Source organism: Pan troglodytes, chromosome 8, assembly GCF_028858775.2.
Source record: "Pan troglodytes isolate AG18354 chromosome 8, NHGRI_mPanTro3-v2.0_pri, whole genome shotgun sequence".
NCBI classification, from domain to species: domain Eukaryota; kingdom Metazoa; phylum Chordata; class Mammalia; order Primates; family Hominidae; genus Pan; species Pan troglodytes.
This window is the reverse complement of record NC_072406.2, coordinates 129,484,095-129,502,619: the sequence shown is the minus strand read 5'-3', so window position 1 is coordinate 129,502,619 and position 18,525 is coordinate 129,484,095. Positions and strand designations below refer to the sequence as shown.

The following is an 18,525-nucleotide window of genomic DNA, read 5'->3' as shown; positions in this document are numbered from 1 at the left end:
CTTAAATACTTAAATAAAAATAAGAAATCCATGAAAAATATGGACAGGATCTGATGGCACCATGTCAGGAAATATTGGAGCCTGAGACAAAAGGAAAAATGTGCACTCCTTTATGCACTTTAATGGTTTATTTTTTCAGAACATTAAAGTAGTTGACAATATATTGAAAATTTAAAAGTTTGTATATTCACATTATTTTAAAATTAAATATTTTATTTGTATCAAAACCAGAGTTTATTATAATTTCACTTTCCTAACTTTAATGGAAGCAAATTCATCAATAACAGCTTTAAAATCTGCTTCTGGAATAGTGAGAGAGAAGGCAGAAGTGGAAGCAGAGGCTAGATTGCAAAGGGTCTATTTTGCCATGCTAATGAGTTTGGACTATATCCTCAAGCAATATGGCCCTAAAATGAGAAGCTCTTTGGTTAGAGCTGTTCAAGTCTCTGCTCCTCCACTTACTACCTTAGTGATCTTTGGCGGTTATTTGTCCACGTAAGTACATGTTTCCTCACCCATAAAATAGAGATGTTAATACTCACCCAAAAGGGCAATTATGAAAATATAAATGCTTCTAATGTGCTTAGCTCAGTATTTCCCATTCACTGTGCTCTTGTGTGATGGCCATTATTATTAATACGACTGCGGGGAGTCATTGGAGGATTTTTAGTAGTGAAGTAACTTAATCAGATTTGCACTAAAGAAAAGCCACTCTGGCAACAGTATGGGAAGCAAGACAGGCCGAGTAACCAGTTAAGATACAACTAAAGAAGTTCATTGTGAGTGAAAAGAAAAGAGCCTGAAATAAGGATCTGGTGATGTAGTTAGAGAAATGTGGACAAGTTTGAGATGTGCTAAGGAGATAGAATTAAAATGATGTGGGGGAGTAAGGAGGGCAATCACGGCTTGAACAGTTGGGTGAATGGTGGTGGGACCATCACTGAAAACAGAGAACACAGAGGAGGAGACAGCTTGGGAAGGATGGTTACAGGGTGAAACAATTCAGATTGTGTTTGAAAAAAACAGAAAATCTAGGGGTGCTATGATAGTTCCAAGAAGTCATCAGGGATCCAGCCATCTATCTTTCTGCTCTGTCATCTTTAGCATATGGTTTCCATCATCAAAGTTACCTCATAGTCTAAAATAGCTGCTGGAGCTCCCAAAATCCTGACTGTATTCCAGACAGCTGGAAGGAGGAACAAAAGGGAAGAGCAAAATGGTATAGCTTCCAGCTGAGTCAATTCCCTTTAACAGACTTCCAGAAGGCCCTCCACAACACTTCTTACATATTAGAAACCAGTCCCATGGACATATCTAGTTGTAAGGGAGTTTGAGGAATGAGTCTCTTAGCTAGGTGCATTGACATTCATGATAAAATGGGAGTTCTGCTGCTAAAAAAGAAGTGGAGAATGGACACTGGGCAGGCAACTAGTGGTCTCTGCCAGAGGGAGACTTCTTTTTTTGGGCAGTGTGGAGACTAAAGCACCTCCATCTTAGATTTGAATCTGCCATTTTGGCTTCTGATTAACTCCAGCTCCAGAAAGATCTCTAAGATTTCCCATTTATCTATTCTTCTTTGTTGAAGAGCAAGTACTTACAGTAAATCCTGCCCTTAGGTTAAACAACCTTGATGTTATTGTGTTTCCGTTTTTCTACTCAGCCCTTCTGAATCACCCTTTTCCTATGGAATATAAGCCCTGGCTGTGGGAAGATGGGAGTGGTGGTAATAGCGCTGAGATCCACTATCTTGTCTCGAGACACAGACATGGCTTCTGTTTGAAGTCCCTAGTAAATGTTTATTGCTAAGGAATTGGATATGTCAGCCTCTTTCTTTGGCCTCTCAGCTTTCTCAGACTTTGGGAGTAGCTTTGCATACTCCCACTGCAAAACAGTCAGGTTGAGATGGAGATGTTTTGGGAGCAGGCAGGAGAGAGATGTGGCTGGAGAAGTGTGAGTTGAAGCCTTTGGAGAGGATGTCATCCTCCAGGTAAAGGATGTAGAGTAAACAAAGAAGATGGCTGGCCAGGCGCGGTGGCTCACGCCTGTAATCCCAGAACTTTGGAGGACGAGGTGGGCGGATCACCTGAGGTCAGGAGTTTGAGACCAGGCTGGCCAACATGGTGAAACCTCATCTCTACTAAAAATACAAAAATTAGCCAGGCATGGTGGCATGAGCCTATAATCCCAGCTACTCAGGAGGCTGAGGCAGGAGAATTGCTTGAAGCCGGGAGGTGGAGGTTGCAGTGAGCCAAGATTGCACCACTGCATTCCAGGCTGGGTGACAGAGCAAGACTGTGTCACCAAAAAAAAAAAAAAAAAAAAAATTAGCTGGGCTTGGTGGCATGTGCCTGTAACCCCAGCTACTTGGGAGGCTGAGGCAGGAGAATCGCTTGAACCTGGGAGGTGGAGGTTCCAGTGAGACAAGATTGTGCCACTGCACATCAGCCTGGGTGACAGACAAGACTGCGTCTCAAAAAAAAAAAAAAAAGATGGCTTAGTTGAGGATCACAGAATCACTTAATGCTTTATGGGCTAGTAGAGGAATAGAAGCCATGAAACCAAATCAAAACAAACAGGAGTTTTAGTAATGTTCAATCACTTAACAGTATAAAATAATGTAAATATTTTTAGTGATGAATCAATGAGTAGCATTCCACTTCCTGAGCTGAGTTCTGAACCAATTGAGAGTGAGCATGGGCATCAAGTAGAGGGAGCTCAAAATGTTAGCTTTATTACTAGTTTAAGGCTGATTGGCAGAGGTAGCTTAAAAATGCACATTGGAATTAAATTCACGGGCACAGGCACAGGCCAAGCTAAACAACCATAGGCACAGCTACCCTTATCACATGGCACCGCTGAGTAGAACACATGCCTCCTGCAGACAGATTGTCTCAAGAAGAGCTCAGAAGGGGCGGAGACACTTATGCCCAGATTTTCTCCTAAACCCACAAATCAGATAAGTCAGATCAAGGCAGTGGAGAAAGGATAGAAGTGTTATATCGATTGAGGTCCTTTCACTTAGAAACATGAAAAGTAGGAAATAATGGTGCCCCCACCACCTCATACAAATATGGTCATATAACCTTTAATATTATAATTCTTATTCTGAGCACCCATCCTGTTATCCCAGGATGAATTTCAGGAGCTAACTGAATTCAGTGATTGGGTCCTGTTTGCTCTCCCTTTATCATGGAAGCCAAGACTCTTCTAAGATCCCTTGAGGTTGGAGGACTACACAGTTTGCTACCAGATGCCTGGAGCTCATCAATGCTGTTGTGCTTTTATTGCTACCAACAAAGACAGACATCTCGTGCAGGCATCCATTCTCTGCTGCTAGTGCTGTAGGGTGTTGCTGTTATCTGACCTTTCCCAAGAGCTAGTTCTTTTTCAGGATTTGCCAGTGAAGTTTGAACTGATTGTTCTTCCTTAAGGCTGGAGGATTTCATAATGTTCCCCTCACCTCACAGCATGTCTCATGTTTTCTTTACTGTACCCCAGAACTGGCTGGGCTTTCTCATATTATACACACATATACACACATACCAACACACATGTACACACACACAGTGCCAGGATGACCAGGCCAGAAGGAGGCCAGTATTAACCATACCCAGTACCCTGAACCAGCCTCCCTGCAAAGCAATCAAGGCACAGTATTGAACTTGGATCCCCAGGTCAGAGTCTTTCTTCAGACATTAAGCAAATATTTATTGAGTCTTTCATTGGCCCTTAGTGACCACTTCCACTCATAAGCGATGTGTCAATAATGCTGAGTCTCTAAAAGGAGGAGTCAGAAGGACCAAAAACAATCTTGGAAAAGAAGAACAAAGTTGGAGGGCTCATGCTTCCTGATCTCAAAACCTACTACAAAGCTATAGGGTAATTAAGACTGTGTGGTACTAGCAGAAGGCTGGACACATAGGTCAATGGAATAGAATTTAGAGTCCAGGAAAAAACCCTCACACTTACAGTCCATTGATTTTTAGACAAAGGTGCCAAGACACTTAAATGGGGAAAGAATAGTCTTCAACAAGTGTGCAAGACAACATGACACCCACATGCAAAAGATAGATTTGGACCCCACCTCATACCAGACACCAAAATTAACTCAAAATAGGTCAAAGATCACAATGTAAGGGCTAAAATGATAAAGTTCTTAGAAGAAAACATAGGCATAAATCCTCATGACCTTAAGTTAGACAATGGTTTCTTAGATACAACACCAAAAGTGCAGCAAAATAATAATAATAATGAATTGGTCATCAAAATTAAAAATCTTTCTGCTTTATTGGTCCTCACAATTAAAAGCCTTTTTGCTTCAAAGGACACCATCGAGAAAGTGAAAACCCACAGAATGGAAAAAAATTTTGCAAATCATATATCTGATAAGGGATTTGTAGTTAAAACATATCAAGAACTCTTACAACTCAGTAAAGAAGAAGATAAATAACCCAATTAAAAAATAGGCAAAGTGGGCACAATGGTATGCACCTATGGTCCCAGCTGCTCAGGAGGCTGAGATGGGAGAACTGCTTGAGCCCAGGAGGCAGAGGCTGCAGTAAGTCAAGATCACGCCACTACACTCCAGCCTGGGCTGTTGCAGAGCAAGACCCTGCCTCAAAAAAAAATAGGCAAAGGATTTAAATAAACATTTCTCCAAAGAAATACAAACAGCTAATAAACACATGAAAAGATGCTCAACATCATTAGCCATCAGGGAAATGCAAATATTAACCATAATGGGATACCACTTTATACCTACTAGGCTGACTATTATTAAAAAGACAGATACCAACAAGTGTTGGTGAGGATGTGGAAAAATCAAAACCCACATAAACTACAAGACTACAAAACTCACATAAACTACAAAACCCACATCAACTCACATAAACCAACAAAACCCACATAAACTATGGGAAAATAGTTTAACAGTTCCTTAAAACTTAAGAATTACTGTTACGATAGAATTTAATCCCTAGGTATATACCCAAGAGAAATGAAAACATATGTCCACACAAAATCTTGTAAGCAAATGTTCATAGCAACATTATTCATAATAGCCAAAAAGTGAGAACCCATATGTCCACCAATTAATGAATAAACAAATTGTGTTATAGTCATACAATTTAATATTATTCAGTTATAAAAAACAATGAGGTACTAATACATGTTACAACATAGATGAATCTTGAAAACATTATGCTAAGTGAAAGAACAGTCACAGAATATGATATATCGTATGATTCCATTTACGTGGAATGTCAGAATAGGCAAATCCATGGAGATGGAACGTAAATTCAGTTGCTTAGGGCTGAGGGGGTTTGGAGGAAGGAAAAGGGCATGACTCTAATGAATATAAGGTTTCCTTTTGAGGTGGGGAAAATGTTCTAAAACTGATTGTAGCAATGGGTGCACAACTCTGTAAATGTACTAAAAACCACTGAACTGTACACTTTAAATGGGTGTATATATGAATTATATATCAATAAAGCTATTATTTTAAAAAGCAAAAAAGCAAAAAGATAGGAGTCAGGGTCTTGATCTCCTTAATCCCAGGCAGTCCCTTGGCTCTTACGCATATGAGGGTATGGGCCAGCATGGCCTACTTTCTTTCCCCAGAAGGGTAAGAAGCAACTCGCCTATTCTTTTCACTCTTAAAGGTACCACCCAGGTAGGGTGGCCAACTTGTCCTAGTTTTCCTAGGACTTCTAATTTTAGCATTGAAAGTTTTGCTCCCAGAAACCCTCTCATTCTGGGGCAAACTGGAACAGTTGGTCACCCTATACCCAGAGATTTCTTCACAGATTTTCTCCAAGGCAACTTCACATCACTAGCTCTAGACACAGAAGTGGCAGGCAACTTTAGAGTGGTAATTTCTCTTGCTAACAACCAAAAAGGGGAGAATGTGTTTAAAGTTCGACCTGACTGGATACTCTTCATGGTGTCAATGAGTAGAAGGATTTCAAGAAAGAAGGAATGGCTCGTATTGTCAGATGTTCCTCAGAACTCTGATAAGAACCAAAAACATCTATTGGTTGTGGCCATATAGAAGTCGCTGGCCTTTGGCAAGATGGGGAGGTGTTCAGGCAGAAGTCAGATTATGGAGGGTTAAGGAGTAAATGGAAGGGAAGTAAGCAATCAGACAGAATTGGGTACTCTTTTTAAACAGCTTGACTCTGTGGGCAAGAAAGAGTGGAAGTCGTAAGGCTTAAGGGAAGATGGTCTCTGGATTTGTTTCGTTTTCATTTTTTAAGATGTGGAGAGTGAATCTGGTTTATGTGTTGAGGGAGAGGAGATTGACCCTGGAGGGGAGTGGAATCCATGGCACAAGTAGGGGGATTATCAGGGTTACCCTTGGACAAAAAAGTTTTTGCTTTGTTTTTTGGTTGCTTTTTGCCACAGAAGAGAAGCATGAAAACATGGGAGTGTCATGCAGGTGAGCTTGGACCAGGGAAGCAAGCAGCGGAGGAAAGCCCAGCCTAAGGGCCTCTTTTTTTCTCCCTGAAGTGGGAGAAGGGTCCTCCCCTGAGCATGATGAAAGAGCTGAGCCTGGTCAAGGTTTGATGGCATTGTTATGGGACATGGAAGAAGATGCTGGTAACGGAGAAAAAATGGATAAATGTGGTAGTGGAGAAAAATGTCTGGGTTGCCTTGAGGGCCTTAATAAGAACGAAGACCATAAACTTATAATGTAGAGGGGAGGAGGTAGATAGTTGGATTCATTTAGGGTTGAGGTTTTGCAGGTGGAGATGGAAGGAAAAGTGTTAATGCCATTCTCTAGCTTAAAGACCTTTGAAGACTTCACAAAAACTGCAAAATAGAATAAAAACTTGCCCTGACATTTAATCTCTCCATAATTTAGTTTGTGTCTACTTTATTATGCTACCTCCATCTCCCTTCTCTCCTTGATGCACCAACCTATTCGTACTACCTTCTTCCAGTCATCCTGGTCTCAATTTCTCCAAACTGGCGGGTTTCCATCTTCTGAGTTTTTGTCTCCTTCTGATTAGAATGCCCTTCTAATCATTAAATGCCAATGCAAATTCCATTTGCCCCAAAAGCCTCCCACCTTCCCCAGCAAGAATTAATCTCTTATCCCCTATTGAGCTAGTATTGCCCATCATGTCTTCTCAATCCTCTCCCAGTCCTTGAAGAAGTTGCCCCACCCACCAGCAGCCCAGAAGAGGCAAGCTCCTTGGTCATAAATTATTGGAGTAGCACAGCCAATTGGAGATTTCTCTCCCAGGATTTGAGATTGAGCTTGCAGGCTACATTAGCCATCAGAGACATAGGACCCTCTAGATCTGGATAGAGAGCTGGTGCCTCCCAAAGTGCCTGTGTGCTGAGGGTAATGGGGAAGTAGAAACCAAGAGCCTTCTGGAGTAAAATGGCACAGACCTGCAGGGAGATGCAGAAATAAGATACTGGGTAGGGGTGGGGGCAGAGGAAATGAGAGTGAGAGACAGTTTTCTTACTCTAGGATTTCTATGAACATCTTGCAGCTGAGTTCCTGGAGATATTCCAGCATCCTTAACGTGAATCCAATTTCAGTTGTAAGTTAGCCTGAGGTAGTTGCTGTTCCTTGCAATCAATTGTCACTGCCCCGGAAACAGAAGGCTCTGCTCCCATAGTACCTTGCATGTGCCTCTATTAGAGCACTATCTCCTATCATCAGAGTTATGCAGATGTGTGTCTGCTTCCACCTGGGGCGCAGCACCCCTGTTCATTCAGTATCCCTGGAGCCTAGTACTTGTTGGATGCTCAAAAAATAGTTGTGGAATTTGAATTCTCCCAGTTCACAAAATGGTTTGATGATATATCATTTGTTAGGCAAACCTTATAAACTCTATGTTTCCCACCATATTTCACTATATTTGCATTATTTTACATCTTTCAAAAAATCAAATTTGCTTTCATGCTACTCACAAACTTTGCACATTTACGTGGTTTGGCTTTCTCATTATTTTTCGTGGTCACCAGGAATAATTCATAGTCAAGCAGTGGTCCATGCATCCCTCTAGTTGGTGAGAATGTCTTATACGCAACCCATCTTCCAGTATTCAACTGACTTCGACCTTGAAATGGATATTTCCATGAAGGCTGTTGGGGCAGCTTAATTTCAATGATGTCATTTAAAACACATTAAAAAGTCAGCAGGCAGGCTAAGCACAACTGCTTCCTTTAAAAACCTATTCAGAATCATCGATCTTCAGAGCTGGGGCCAGTGGTTCTCAGGCTTTTGAGTTTCTATGAACCAGCATTAATATAAGAAAAAAAGGGAGGGGTTGCTGAATTTATCCTCTTCCAGAAAATAGCATTAAAACAAATTCGTCTCTATTAACATAGTATAATTTCATAAAATAAAGGGCATGCTAACACCAATATTATCCAGAGCATTATCTCCTAACTTAAGTATCAAACGCAGTCAAGTGTGGCTTAACAACAGACATAAGTTGTGAATCTTTAGGCAGTTTCATCATTCTGCGAACATCAGAGTGTCCTTACACAAACCTAGATGGGAAACCCTACTACATACCTGGGCCATATTGTATAGCCTATTGTTCCTAGGCTACAAATCTATACAGCACGTTGCTGTACTGAATACTGTAGGCAACCATAACACAATGGTATCTGTGTATCAAAACATCTCTAAACATAGAAATGGCATAGTAAAAATACAGTACTATAATCCTATGGGGCCACCATCCTATAGGCAGTCTGTCGTTAACAAAAACATCCTTCTATAGTGCATGACTGCATATTTGACTTTACAAAAACTCATGATATTTTGATTTCTAAATAATGTTTGAAATATTTAAATATTTCTAAATAACATGCTTAACACTGTGCTTGGCACACGGTCAGTTCTCTGTATTATTATTATTAGTGTTTAATCAATGTTGGTCATGTTTCACACAAGGGAGAATACTTTTATTTTCCCAAAAGGTTTGCTGAGCTCTTTCATGGATTTGAAGTGTGTCCCTAAGGGGTCAAGTTTTGCTGGGGAATGCAATGACTCTGACTCTGTAAAACAAACTGAGAAGATTTAAGATTCTCACAGGTATTCTGAGGAGCGCAGAAGTGAGAGGAGAAGAGAAAGAAAGGAGTCTGCAAGATGAAGACTGAGGACTCATTCCCATGAAGACCACAAACTTTCATTGTTGAGGAGGGAGGTGGGTGAAGAATATTTTGCAACTCGGGATGGATCAATATACAGTTTGAGGGTTTTATATTTCAGGAATGTGAATAACTTCTCTTTCATGCCACCCTACCTCCAGCTTCTGTAACATTTATAACATGCAATGTGCATGAATGTTATGAATAGGTTTACGGTGGAAATCATAGAAGGGTCTACATTTCTCATTTGAGTTGAAACAGTGTAGATCCCAGAGAGCCGCCCAGAAGCAGAGGCCAGGAACCAAAGGGGACCAGAGAACAGAAGTTGCGAAGATCTCCGAAAAATCTCGGCCATGGTTTGAGCATGGTTCCTCAGCAGACACCTATCTTATGTCTTCATAGTAATGAAAGCCATTCTGGTTTCGTATCTGGGCATGATTCGGTAAGGCGTGATAGGCCTGGTTCCGAAGTTCTGTACCTGTCCCAGCTGGGTCAGGTCTGTTTTTGTGGTAGAATCACCTACAGTTAAGAGAATCCTTGGCTTGGAGGTTTTCTTCTTTTTTTTTGAGACAGGGTCTTGCTCTGTCGCCCAGGCTGGGGTGCAATGGCGTGATCTTGGCTCACTGCAACCCCCGCCTACCGGGTTCAAGTGATTCTCCTGCCTCAGCCTCCTGAGTAGCTGGGACTACAGGCGCGCACCACCACGACCGGTTAATTTTTGTATTTTTAGTATAGACGGGTTTTACCATGTTGGCCAGGCTGGTCTCGATCTCTTGACCTCGTGATCTGCCCGCTTCGGCCTCCCAAAGTGCTGGGATTACAGGCGTGAGCCACCACGCCCGGCCGGCTTGAAGGTTTTCAAGGGCTAGAGAGGAGCCCTGCCCTGGCTCCTTAGGTACAGCCAGAATCGGCCTTTAAGGTAAGGGATATCTGACTCCTGCAGGACTGGAACTCCACGTGCTTGGAGGGATAAGCATTTATGATGTAACCACTAAGTAGTCAGAGGGCAGGAGGAGTAACGCTGTTGGTGGGCAACCTGGCTTAGCTTCGTGGCTTTGGTTAAGGTGCTACTCTATGCAAAATTCCTTGCCGTCTTCCCTAATCCGCCTCCCCAATTCTCCCTTCCTGAACATTAGGGAACCCACTGGCCTGCTTACAACTGAAGCAGTTTCTGTGTTAGGGCAGAGAGTAGTGACCAAGACATTAGGGTTTAGTGTTAGATAAACCAGGCTCCACTCTGCGGCCCCACGCAACCTCCCCACGCTCTCTGCACCAGTGTTGGCATCTGTCAAGTGGGTGGGGGCTAACAGTGAATAACTGCCTCATAGATGGACTACCGGCTTAACCAGAGACTGACAGCGGGTCGCATATTAATCTTCCAATCACTTGGCGAACTCGTTTCACTGTGCATCTCTCCTCCTGGCTGTTCTTCCAACTTCCTCCTCCCTGAAATTTCGAAGATCCACCTCGGTGGGAAAGTCATTCCGCGTGGCGCGCCCTTTCCCTGCGTCCCTCCTTCCCAGGGCCCACCCTCCGCGGACGCAGAGCGTCTGCCGGGGGGACGGCCGGTCCGCGATGGCTGCCTCTGAGGCAGTCGGTCCCCTCTCGCCGTGGGCTTGGGAAGCGTCCGAAAGGCCCGCTCGGATCGTCTGCGGTGCTGCCCGCAGGGAAAGCGCCGCTGCCAGCCGGGCTGTCACGGGTGCGAGTGGAAGAAGCACACCGCAGGATGAGCGACGCCGCTGCAGAGGTAACCGCGGGGACTGCGGCCAGAGACGGGGGATGGGCGCAGCCAAGGATAACGGGATGGCCGGCATCCGGAACGCGTCAGGCCCGCTCCGCCGGACAGCCTTATCCTCCAGCCCGCGTCCCCAGCCGTCCTCCCAGATCCCGACCGCAGCTCCAGAAGTGACGGCCACGTGGGTGGCGGCGCGCGCCGCGGGGATTGGAATGTTGGCGTGGGGGGACGAGGTTGGAAGGGCCGCAGAGAAGTAAAGGAGGACCCGCGTCCGCGTGCCCGGGCGCCGACTGCTGGGTGACGCCGCCGGGAGCGAGCACGCCTCTGACGTCACGCGCTGCTCGTCCAATGAGTGGAGGCCTGAGGGAGGCGCCGGTCCCGGCCCCGCCGCCGCCGCCGCCACACCGGCCCTTCGGGAGCGTCTGAGGAGGCGCGGGCCGCTGCGGGCTCGGGCGCCGCACCGCGCCGGCCCGAGCCCCTGGACGAGGCCCACGGAGCCGCTCGCCCCGACCCAGCCGCCCGATGTCCTCAAGATGGAGGCAGCGGGGGCGGCGGCGTGAAGAAAGCGGCGCTGTGGGCGCGGGAGTAGGGGCCCGGGCGGAGGCGGTGGCGGGATGGGGCTGCTGCTCATGATCCTGGCGTCGGCCGTGCTGGGTTCCTTCCTCACGCTCCTCGCCCAGTTCTTCCTGCTGTACCGCAGACAGCCCGAGCCGCCGGCGGACGAGGCCGCCCGCGCGGGCGAGGGCTTCCGCTACATCAAGCCAGTGCCGGGCCTGCTCCTAAGGGAGTACCTTTATGGCGGCGGCCGGGATGAGGAGCCCTCCGGAGCGGCCCCTGAGGGCGGCGCGACCCCCACCGCGGCCCCCGAGACCCCCGCCCCGCCGACGCGGGAGACTTGCTACTTCCTCAACGCCACCATCCTATTCCTGTTCCAGGAGTTGCGGGACACCGCGCTGACCCGCCGCTGGGTCACCAAGAAGATCAAGGTGGAGTTCGAGGAGCTGCTGCAGACCAAGACGGCCGGGCGCCTGCTGGAGGGGCTGAGCCTGCGGGACGTGTTCCTGGGCGAGACGGTGCCCTTCATCAAGACCATCCGGCTCGTCCGGCCAGTCGTGCCCTCGGCCACCGGGGAGCCCGACGGCCCTGAAGGGGAGGCGCTGCCCGCCGCCTGCCCCGAGGAGCTGGCCTTCGAGGCGGAGGTGGAGTACAACGGGGGCTTCCACCTGGCCATCGACGTGGACCTGGTCTTCGGCAAGTCCGCCTACTTGTTTGTCAAGCTGTCCCGCGTGGTGGGGAGGCTGCGCTTGGTCTTTACGCGCGTGCCCTTCACCCACTGGTTCTTCTCCTTCGTGGAGGACCCGCTGATCGACTTCGAGGTGCGCTCCCAGTTTGAAGGGCGGCCCATGCCCCAGCTCACCTCCATCATCGTCAACCAGCTCAAGAAGATCATCAAGCGCAAGCACACCCTACCGAATTACAAGATCAGGTGAGCTGGAGGTCGGGGAGGGGGCCTGGCTGCCGGGAACCCGGGCCTGGGCGGGACGCTGCGTGGATTGGGAAGGGCAAAGGCTCATTTCTGTCCTGGCGCCTGCTTCTGGGGCCTTCCCACCCTGGACAGGGCCCCAGATCAAGGCGAGTCGTGAACACTTGCTTTGCTTCCGAACGGCATTGATAGGAGCTAGAAACCTTTTCGCGTGTTCATGGGGACTCAGGGTGCTGTCAACGCGGGCAGAATCGTCTCCTTTTATAAGCAGCATATTGGAAATGGAAGGGAAGCCTACCCTAATCCCCAGGAGTCGCTTCTGGGACTGTTGAGAAACTCTCCCTCTATGTGGTTGCTGCATTGAGGGCAGCCGCGTCACTGGCTTTGCAGCATCCCCTTGGCCGCTTTGAGAAATTGTTCCTGGACACAGTACACGCGTGAAGGGTGTGCTTATAGCCCAGGTCTGTGCTAATTTGACATTGCAAGCCACTTTTGCTTTGATGGTTTGACACCTTTCAAGGCAGAGGTGGTAACTCTTGCAAAGGAATACTTTTGTGGGTTTTTTTTGTTTTTGTTTTTGAGACAGAGTCTTGCTGTGTCTCCCAGGCTGGAGTACAGTGGCGCGATCTCGGCTTACTGCAACCTCTGCCTCCCAGGTTCGAGCGATTCTCCTGCCTCAGCCTCCCAAGTAGCTGGGGTTACAGGCGTATGGCACCACGCCCTGCTGATTTTTTTTTTTTTTTTTTTTTTTGTATTTTTTAGTAGAGACGGAGTTTCACCGTATTGGCCAGGCTGGTTTCGAACTCCTGACCTCAAGTAATCCGCCTGCCTCGGCCTCCCAAAGTGTTAGGATTACAGGAGTGAACCACCGCGCCCGGCCCGGGAATACTTTCCACAGCAGATGGGAAAGGAGTTGGGAGCCTGTACATAGTGTACTTTACATTTTGTATTAATGTCATTTGCCCATTTTGGGTAGATTGTAGAACACAGATCCAGACTCTGCCCATCAAGCATTTACTCTCTGTGACTGTAAGTTCTTCTCTCAAGGGACCTGAAGTCACTGTACAATTTGTATTTTAATGCTAGGTAGTGATTTTAATTTTGTTTAAGCCCTCCAGCATCTGATGGCTTAAATTTTGTGGTATACAGTTTTGAGTAGTATATAAATTTTGTTTTAATATTGTAGGAGTGGAAGGGGAAAGACTTTTTTAGGGCTAGAGGTGGAGTGGAAGGTGCTATTTCTTTTGTAAAAAGCTGAATCTTTAACTTCTCTTTCGGTCCTCCTTTAATTTTGTATTCACTAAGACATTTGAGCCTTTAAAATTTTGCCCTTTATTATAAAATTATGTCAGTCTTGTATTTTACTTACCTAATTTTACTTGCCTTTTAGTGGAAGTTGCCTATTTCTGGATCACTAATTTTCTACCAGTGTCAATTTTCAGGAGCAAGATAATCCAGAAATATTTTGGGTTTGGAATGGATTATTGACTTCTGTATGTGGCAGATGTACCTTACCAATTATGTTTTGTTTAGGCTAACAGCGCAGAGTGACAGTTTAAAACTTGCGTGGCAGGAGAAATTTACTTTGTAATGGAAATATTTCCATAGATTTGCGGAGGGTGGTGAACTGGTTGTTCACTGTGTTCGATTTCTGGTTCTGTGAAGTAGAACATACTTTATGAAACCTACTTTTAAGCTCTGGAATATCAGTGATTAAATTATAACTCGGTTCTAGTGTTTAAGCAGTGAGAGATGTTTATTTATAGCAGTGTGTTGCCAAAAAAGTCATGAGAAAAAGTTGCTAGAAATTTTGGTATTCTATCACAACTTCAATTATGATGTTTTCTGGTAGCTTTCAGTTAATACAATTTGACTAGATTATTATTTTGAAATTTGTAGACTAGCCAATGACAGTGAGATTACATATCATTTTGAGATTTTTTTTTTAATGTAGACTTGGAATTTAGGTAAATCTGAAGTAAGTTATGAATAAGTTATGGAGGCATTGAGAAGTTTATTACTTTGAAAAACTATTATCTGTATCATTGAATAACAACCATTTAAAAGTATGGCAAAATTGCTTTTCACTTTGAAGGGATTTTTTTAAAAACAGCATGAATTTGGTTATGATATTTCAACTTCTAAATGTGAAGCATTAAATGATCATTTCCAGAAGTATACACATCTGTGCTATTTATACTGGATGGCATCTCAATGCTCAGTCAGCTGCACAGAGCATATCACTCAATCTGTAAATGTTTATTGTACACCTGCCATATGCTTATCCTTGTAGATGCTGGGATTTCAGTACTGAACAATACTTGAACTCAGCCCTCAGGAAGCTTAGAGTCTAGTGAGAATTGAATTAGCTATACTTAGTAATTTTTTTGTGTTTTTTGTTTGTTTGTTGAGACAGGATTTTGTTCGGTTGCCCAGAGCTGGAGTACAGTGTCAGGATCATGGCTCACGGCAGCTTCGACCTCCTGGGCTCAAGCAATCCTCCCATCTCAACCTTCCAAGTAGTTAGGACCACAGGTGTGTGCCACCACTCCTGGCTAATTAAAAAAAATTTTTTTTCTGTAGAGATAGGTCTTGCTTTGTTGCCCAGGCTAGTCTGGAACTCCTGGGTTCATTCAAGTGATCCTCCCACCTCAGCCTCCCAAAGTGCTGGGATTACAGGTGTGAGCCACCTTGCCCAGCGCTTTGTAAGATTTAAACTAGAATGGGATTGATGGGGTTGAAGTAGCCAGGAAGCCGGTTTTAGCTTAGTAGAAGAAAATAGCAAGTATGACGATGAAAAGGGCTGCCTCAGCAAGTGCTGACTTCTTGTCTGTGTAGCTGTTCTGTCCAGTGTTTTAAACTGGTGATGGGCCAGGTGCAGTGGTTCACGCCTGTGATCCCAGCACTTTGTAAGGCTGAGACAGGCGGATTACTTAAGGTCAGGAGTGTGAGACCAGCCTGGCCAACCTGATGAAACCCCGTCTCTAGTAAAAATGCAAAAATTAGCTGGGCGTGGTGGCAGGCGCCTGTAATCCCAGCTACTCTGGAGGCTGAGGCAGGAAAATGGCTTGTACCTGGGAGGCAGAGGTTGCAGCCAGCCGATATCGCACCACTGCACTCCAGCCTGGGCAACAGGGTGAGACTCCGTCTCCAAAATAAATAAGTAAATAAATAAATAAATAAACAAACTGGTGATGATGTGGGACTGATTCAAGTTTCAGATAAGAATGAATTACATCTAAGATATAGCATACTTCTCACAGGGAAAATTAAACTAGCTAGTGTTCATCTTTTTTTACAGATGAGGAAATGGAGCTCAGAGTAGTTAAATAACTTGGTTAAAGTCACACAGCTTTCAAGTGTCGAAACACAGCTCTGATAAGGCCAGGCCACCTTTAAACACATACACACACACACACACACACACACACATACACACACAAAAAAAACTATGTTGTTCTTAAGTGATTTATTTTTTAAAAGCATGCCGTCGATATAATAAATATGTGGGATATCTTTCCAAACTAACCTAGAACTCTTGAGAAGAGTATGACTATAAAGCTGATTTTTTTTTCTTAAATTGGTCATTTTAGAGGATCCTTTTAAAAGTAAATCATGAGGCTAAATCTTTGGGTACTGTCCCACATGGCATTTCTTTTTTAATTGAGCAGAATTGTGTTTCCAAATAGAAGAGACAGGTTTCACCATGTTGGCCAGGCTGGTTTCGAACTCCTGACTTCAGGCAGTCTACCTACCTCGGCCTCCCAAAGTGCTGGGGTTACATGTGTGAGCCGCTGTGCCCGGCCTAGTTTATTCTTTTTTAGCTATCTAATCTTCTTAGTAGAGCTAAAGCAGTAAAGAGAATTGTATGGAGTCTTACGATCCTTTGGCATTTGTAATCATTACATAACAGAAATATCTTGCCAGTTAACGTTGTTATTACTTCTTTCCCCCTTCATTTATTTTGCCTTTTTCGTGTTGCTAAAGTGAATCAGCCTCTCTGGACTGCCAGTTCCTGATGTTTCACCTAGAGATGCTAAGTTGCTCAAGTGGTTGCTTTCTAAGGACCCAGCTGACTGACATTTCATTTTACCCAAGTTAACAAACTTACAATGTTTGTAAAACATTTTATTTTACAAAATGAATTATAATATGTAGACAATATGTTTACAGATTTATTCAAGTTAGGAATTTCATTCATCCACCTCAATGTTAATTGGTTTGATTTTTTAATTAAAATAGTATATTATAATAGCAATATATTTTTTTAAATGAACCTCAGAATCCATCCTCAAGGGAGAAAGATTACCACTAATGTTCTTTTACTACGTGGATAATTCATCTTAAACATGGAGTCTGAGTAATAGTGTCTGGGTGGGGAGCTCTGTTTAGGGTTTAGGAGTCAAATATTTGAGATTCTTACGGATGCTTGTATTCCTGGAGTATTATTGTATATAGACAAGCAGATTCAGTTTGCAGGTACTTTTTATTTGGCCTGCACTGTTTAAAAAATGGAAAATTCTGTGTGTTTTGGATTTGTGGCTTCTGTTAGGAAAAATTGGAATATCTTGTAGCGCCAGTGCTGCATTTCTCAGAGCAACAACAGGATGGAGAGATGGACTGTAGTAGCAGCTTTGGGGTTGAAACTCGGTGTGTAAGCTCCTAGGTGGAGTTTATAGTCCCCCCTTATTTGCTGTGCTTAATTGATGGTACTTGCCTGGCTTGGAGTTATATGAATTTGAGACCCTTACTGGAGGAGTAAATAGGGAGCATTACTGTTGCTGATTAGTGAAAATGAGAAGACTTAATAGCTGGAGTGGAGAGGGAGAGTGATCATTTTTATCCTTCTTTTAATTACATTTTTGAAGGGACTGTCATAGAGCAATTTTATTTTTTAAAAGACATTGTTGGCCAGGTGCGGTGGCTCACTCCTGTAATCCCAGCACTTTGGGAGGGCAAGGCAGGCGGATCACTTGAGGTCAGGAGTTCGAGACCAGCCTGGCCAACATGGTGAAACCCCATCTTTACTAAAAATACAAAAATTAGCTGGGCATGGTGGCACATGCCTGTAATTCCAGTTACTCAGGAGGCTGAGGCAGGAGAATCGCTTGAACCCGAGAGGCAGAGATTGCTGCGAGCCGAGATCATACCACTGCACTCCAGCCTGGGCAACAGAGCAAGACTCTATCTCAAAAAGTAAAAATAAATAAATAAATACATAAATAAAAGACATTGTCAGGCCTGGCGTGGTGGCTCATGCCTGTAATCTCAGCACTTTGGGAGGCCAAGGTGGGTGGATCACTTGAGGTCAGGAGTTCGAGACCAGCCTGGCCAACATGGTGAAACCCCGCTTCTACTAAAAATGGCACGCACCTGCAGTCCCAGCTGCTGGGGATGCTGAGGCATGAGAATTGCTTGAACCCAGGAGGCGGAGGTTGCAGTGAGCCAAGATCGCGCCACTGTATTCCAGTCTGGGCAACAGAGTGAGACTGTCTCAAAAAAAAAAAAAAAAAAAAAAACATTGTCAATATAATGTTGAATTTTAAAAAGTCACTCTGCCAGAAAAAAAAAATGCCTTGAAATGCAATCCATTTTTCTACCATGTAGTGATGGTAAGTAGATAGTGTCTCCTTTTTGTTCGAGTTTGGTGGATAGTTTGCTTTAGTGGAATGGGTCATTAATAACTATGTAAGCATTTACTTCACTGATCTCCAAAAAGGGGGGCATCAACTTATTGACAGTATATTTGAATTTAATGAATTGAGTGATCCGTATCTCAAAATCTTTCAAAGTAAATTCACAGAAAACTGACAAAATCATTTGTAAAGTCAAGTGTAATATGTTGTATTTATTTACTTTTTCATACTTTTTTCCTTTCTATTACATTGGAAAATATTTTAAAATAGCTACTAAAATTCCTTGATGGTTATAATAGTGACAGTTTTACTTACTAATGTTGATAGGAAATCTAACCTTTAATATTTGGGGAGAATAGACAATGGCATTGTGCATTACTCTAGCTATGCTGGAATAATCTTGTAATAGCTAATTTTTAACCTGTTGTGCTTTTTCTTGTACTGTTGCTCATATCTCTATATCTCTTGTCATATCTCTGTATAAGTTGAATTGCCAGATCATTGTCTTAGAGATGAATAATTATGTCATTTAAAAAATAGTCATTTATCTTCAG

General features: G+C 44.2%; 1 protein-coding gene across 2 annotated transcripts in view; it reads left to right on the top strand.

The window, feature by feature from the left end:
* The first annotated feature begins 11,223 nt into the window (after positions 1-11,223).
* PDZD8 (PDZ domain containing 8) overlaps positions 11,224-18,525 on the top strand; it is a 94,763-nt gene continuing 87,461 nt past the window's right edge. The window contains exon 1 of one of the 2 annotated variants that reach the window (XM_508062.9): positions 11,224-12,338. In XM_508062.9, the coding sequence (XP_508062.2) occupies positions 11,467-12,338 (872 nt within the window). In that variant the 5' untranslated portion in view covers positions 11,224-11,466. The remainder of the gene's footprint in view (positions 12,339-18,525) is intronic. The other variant, XM_063782168.1, reaches the window with a different exon arrangement.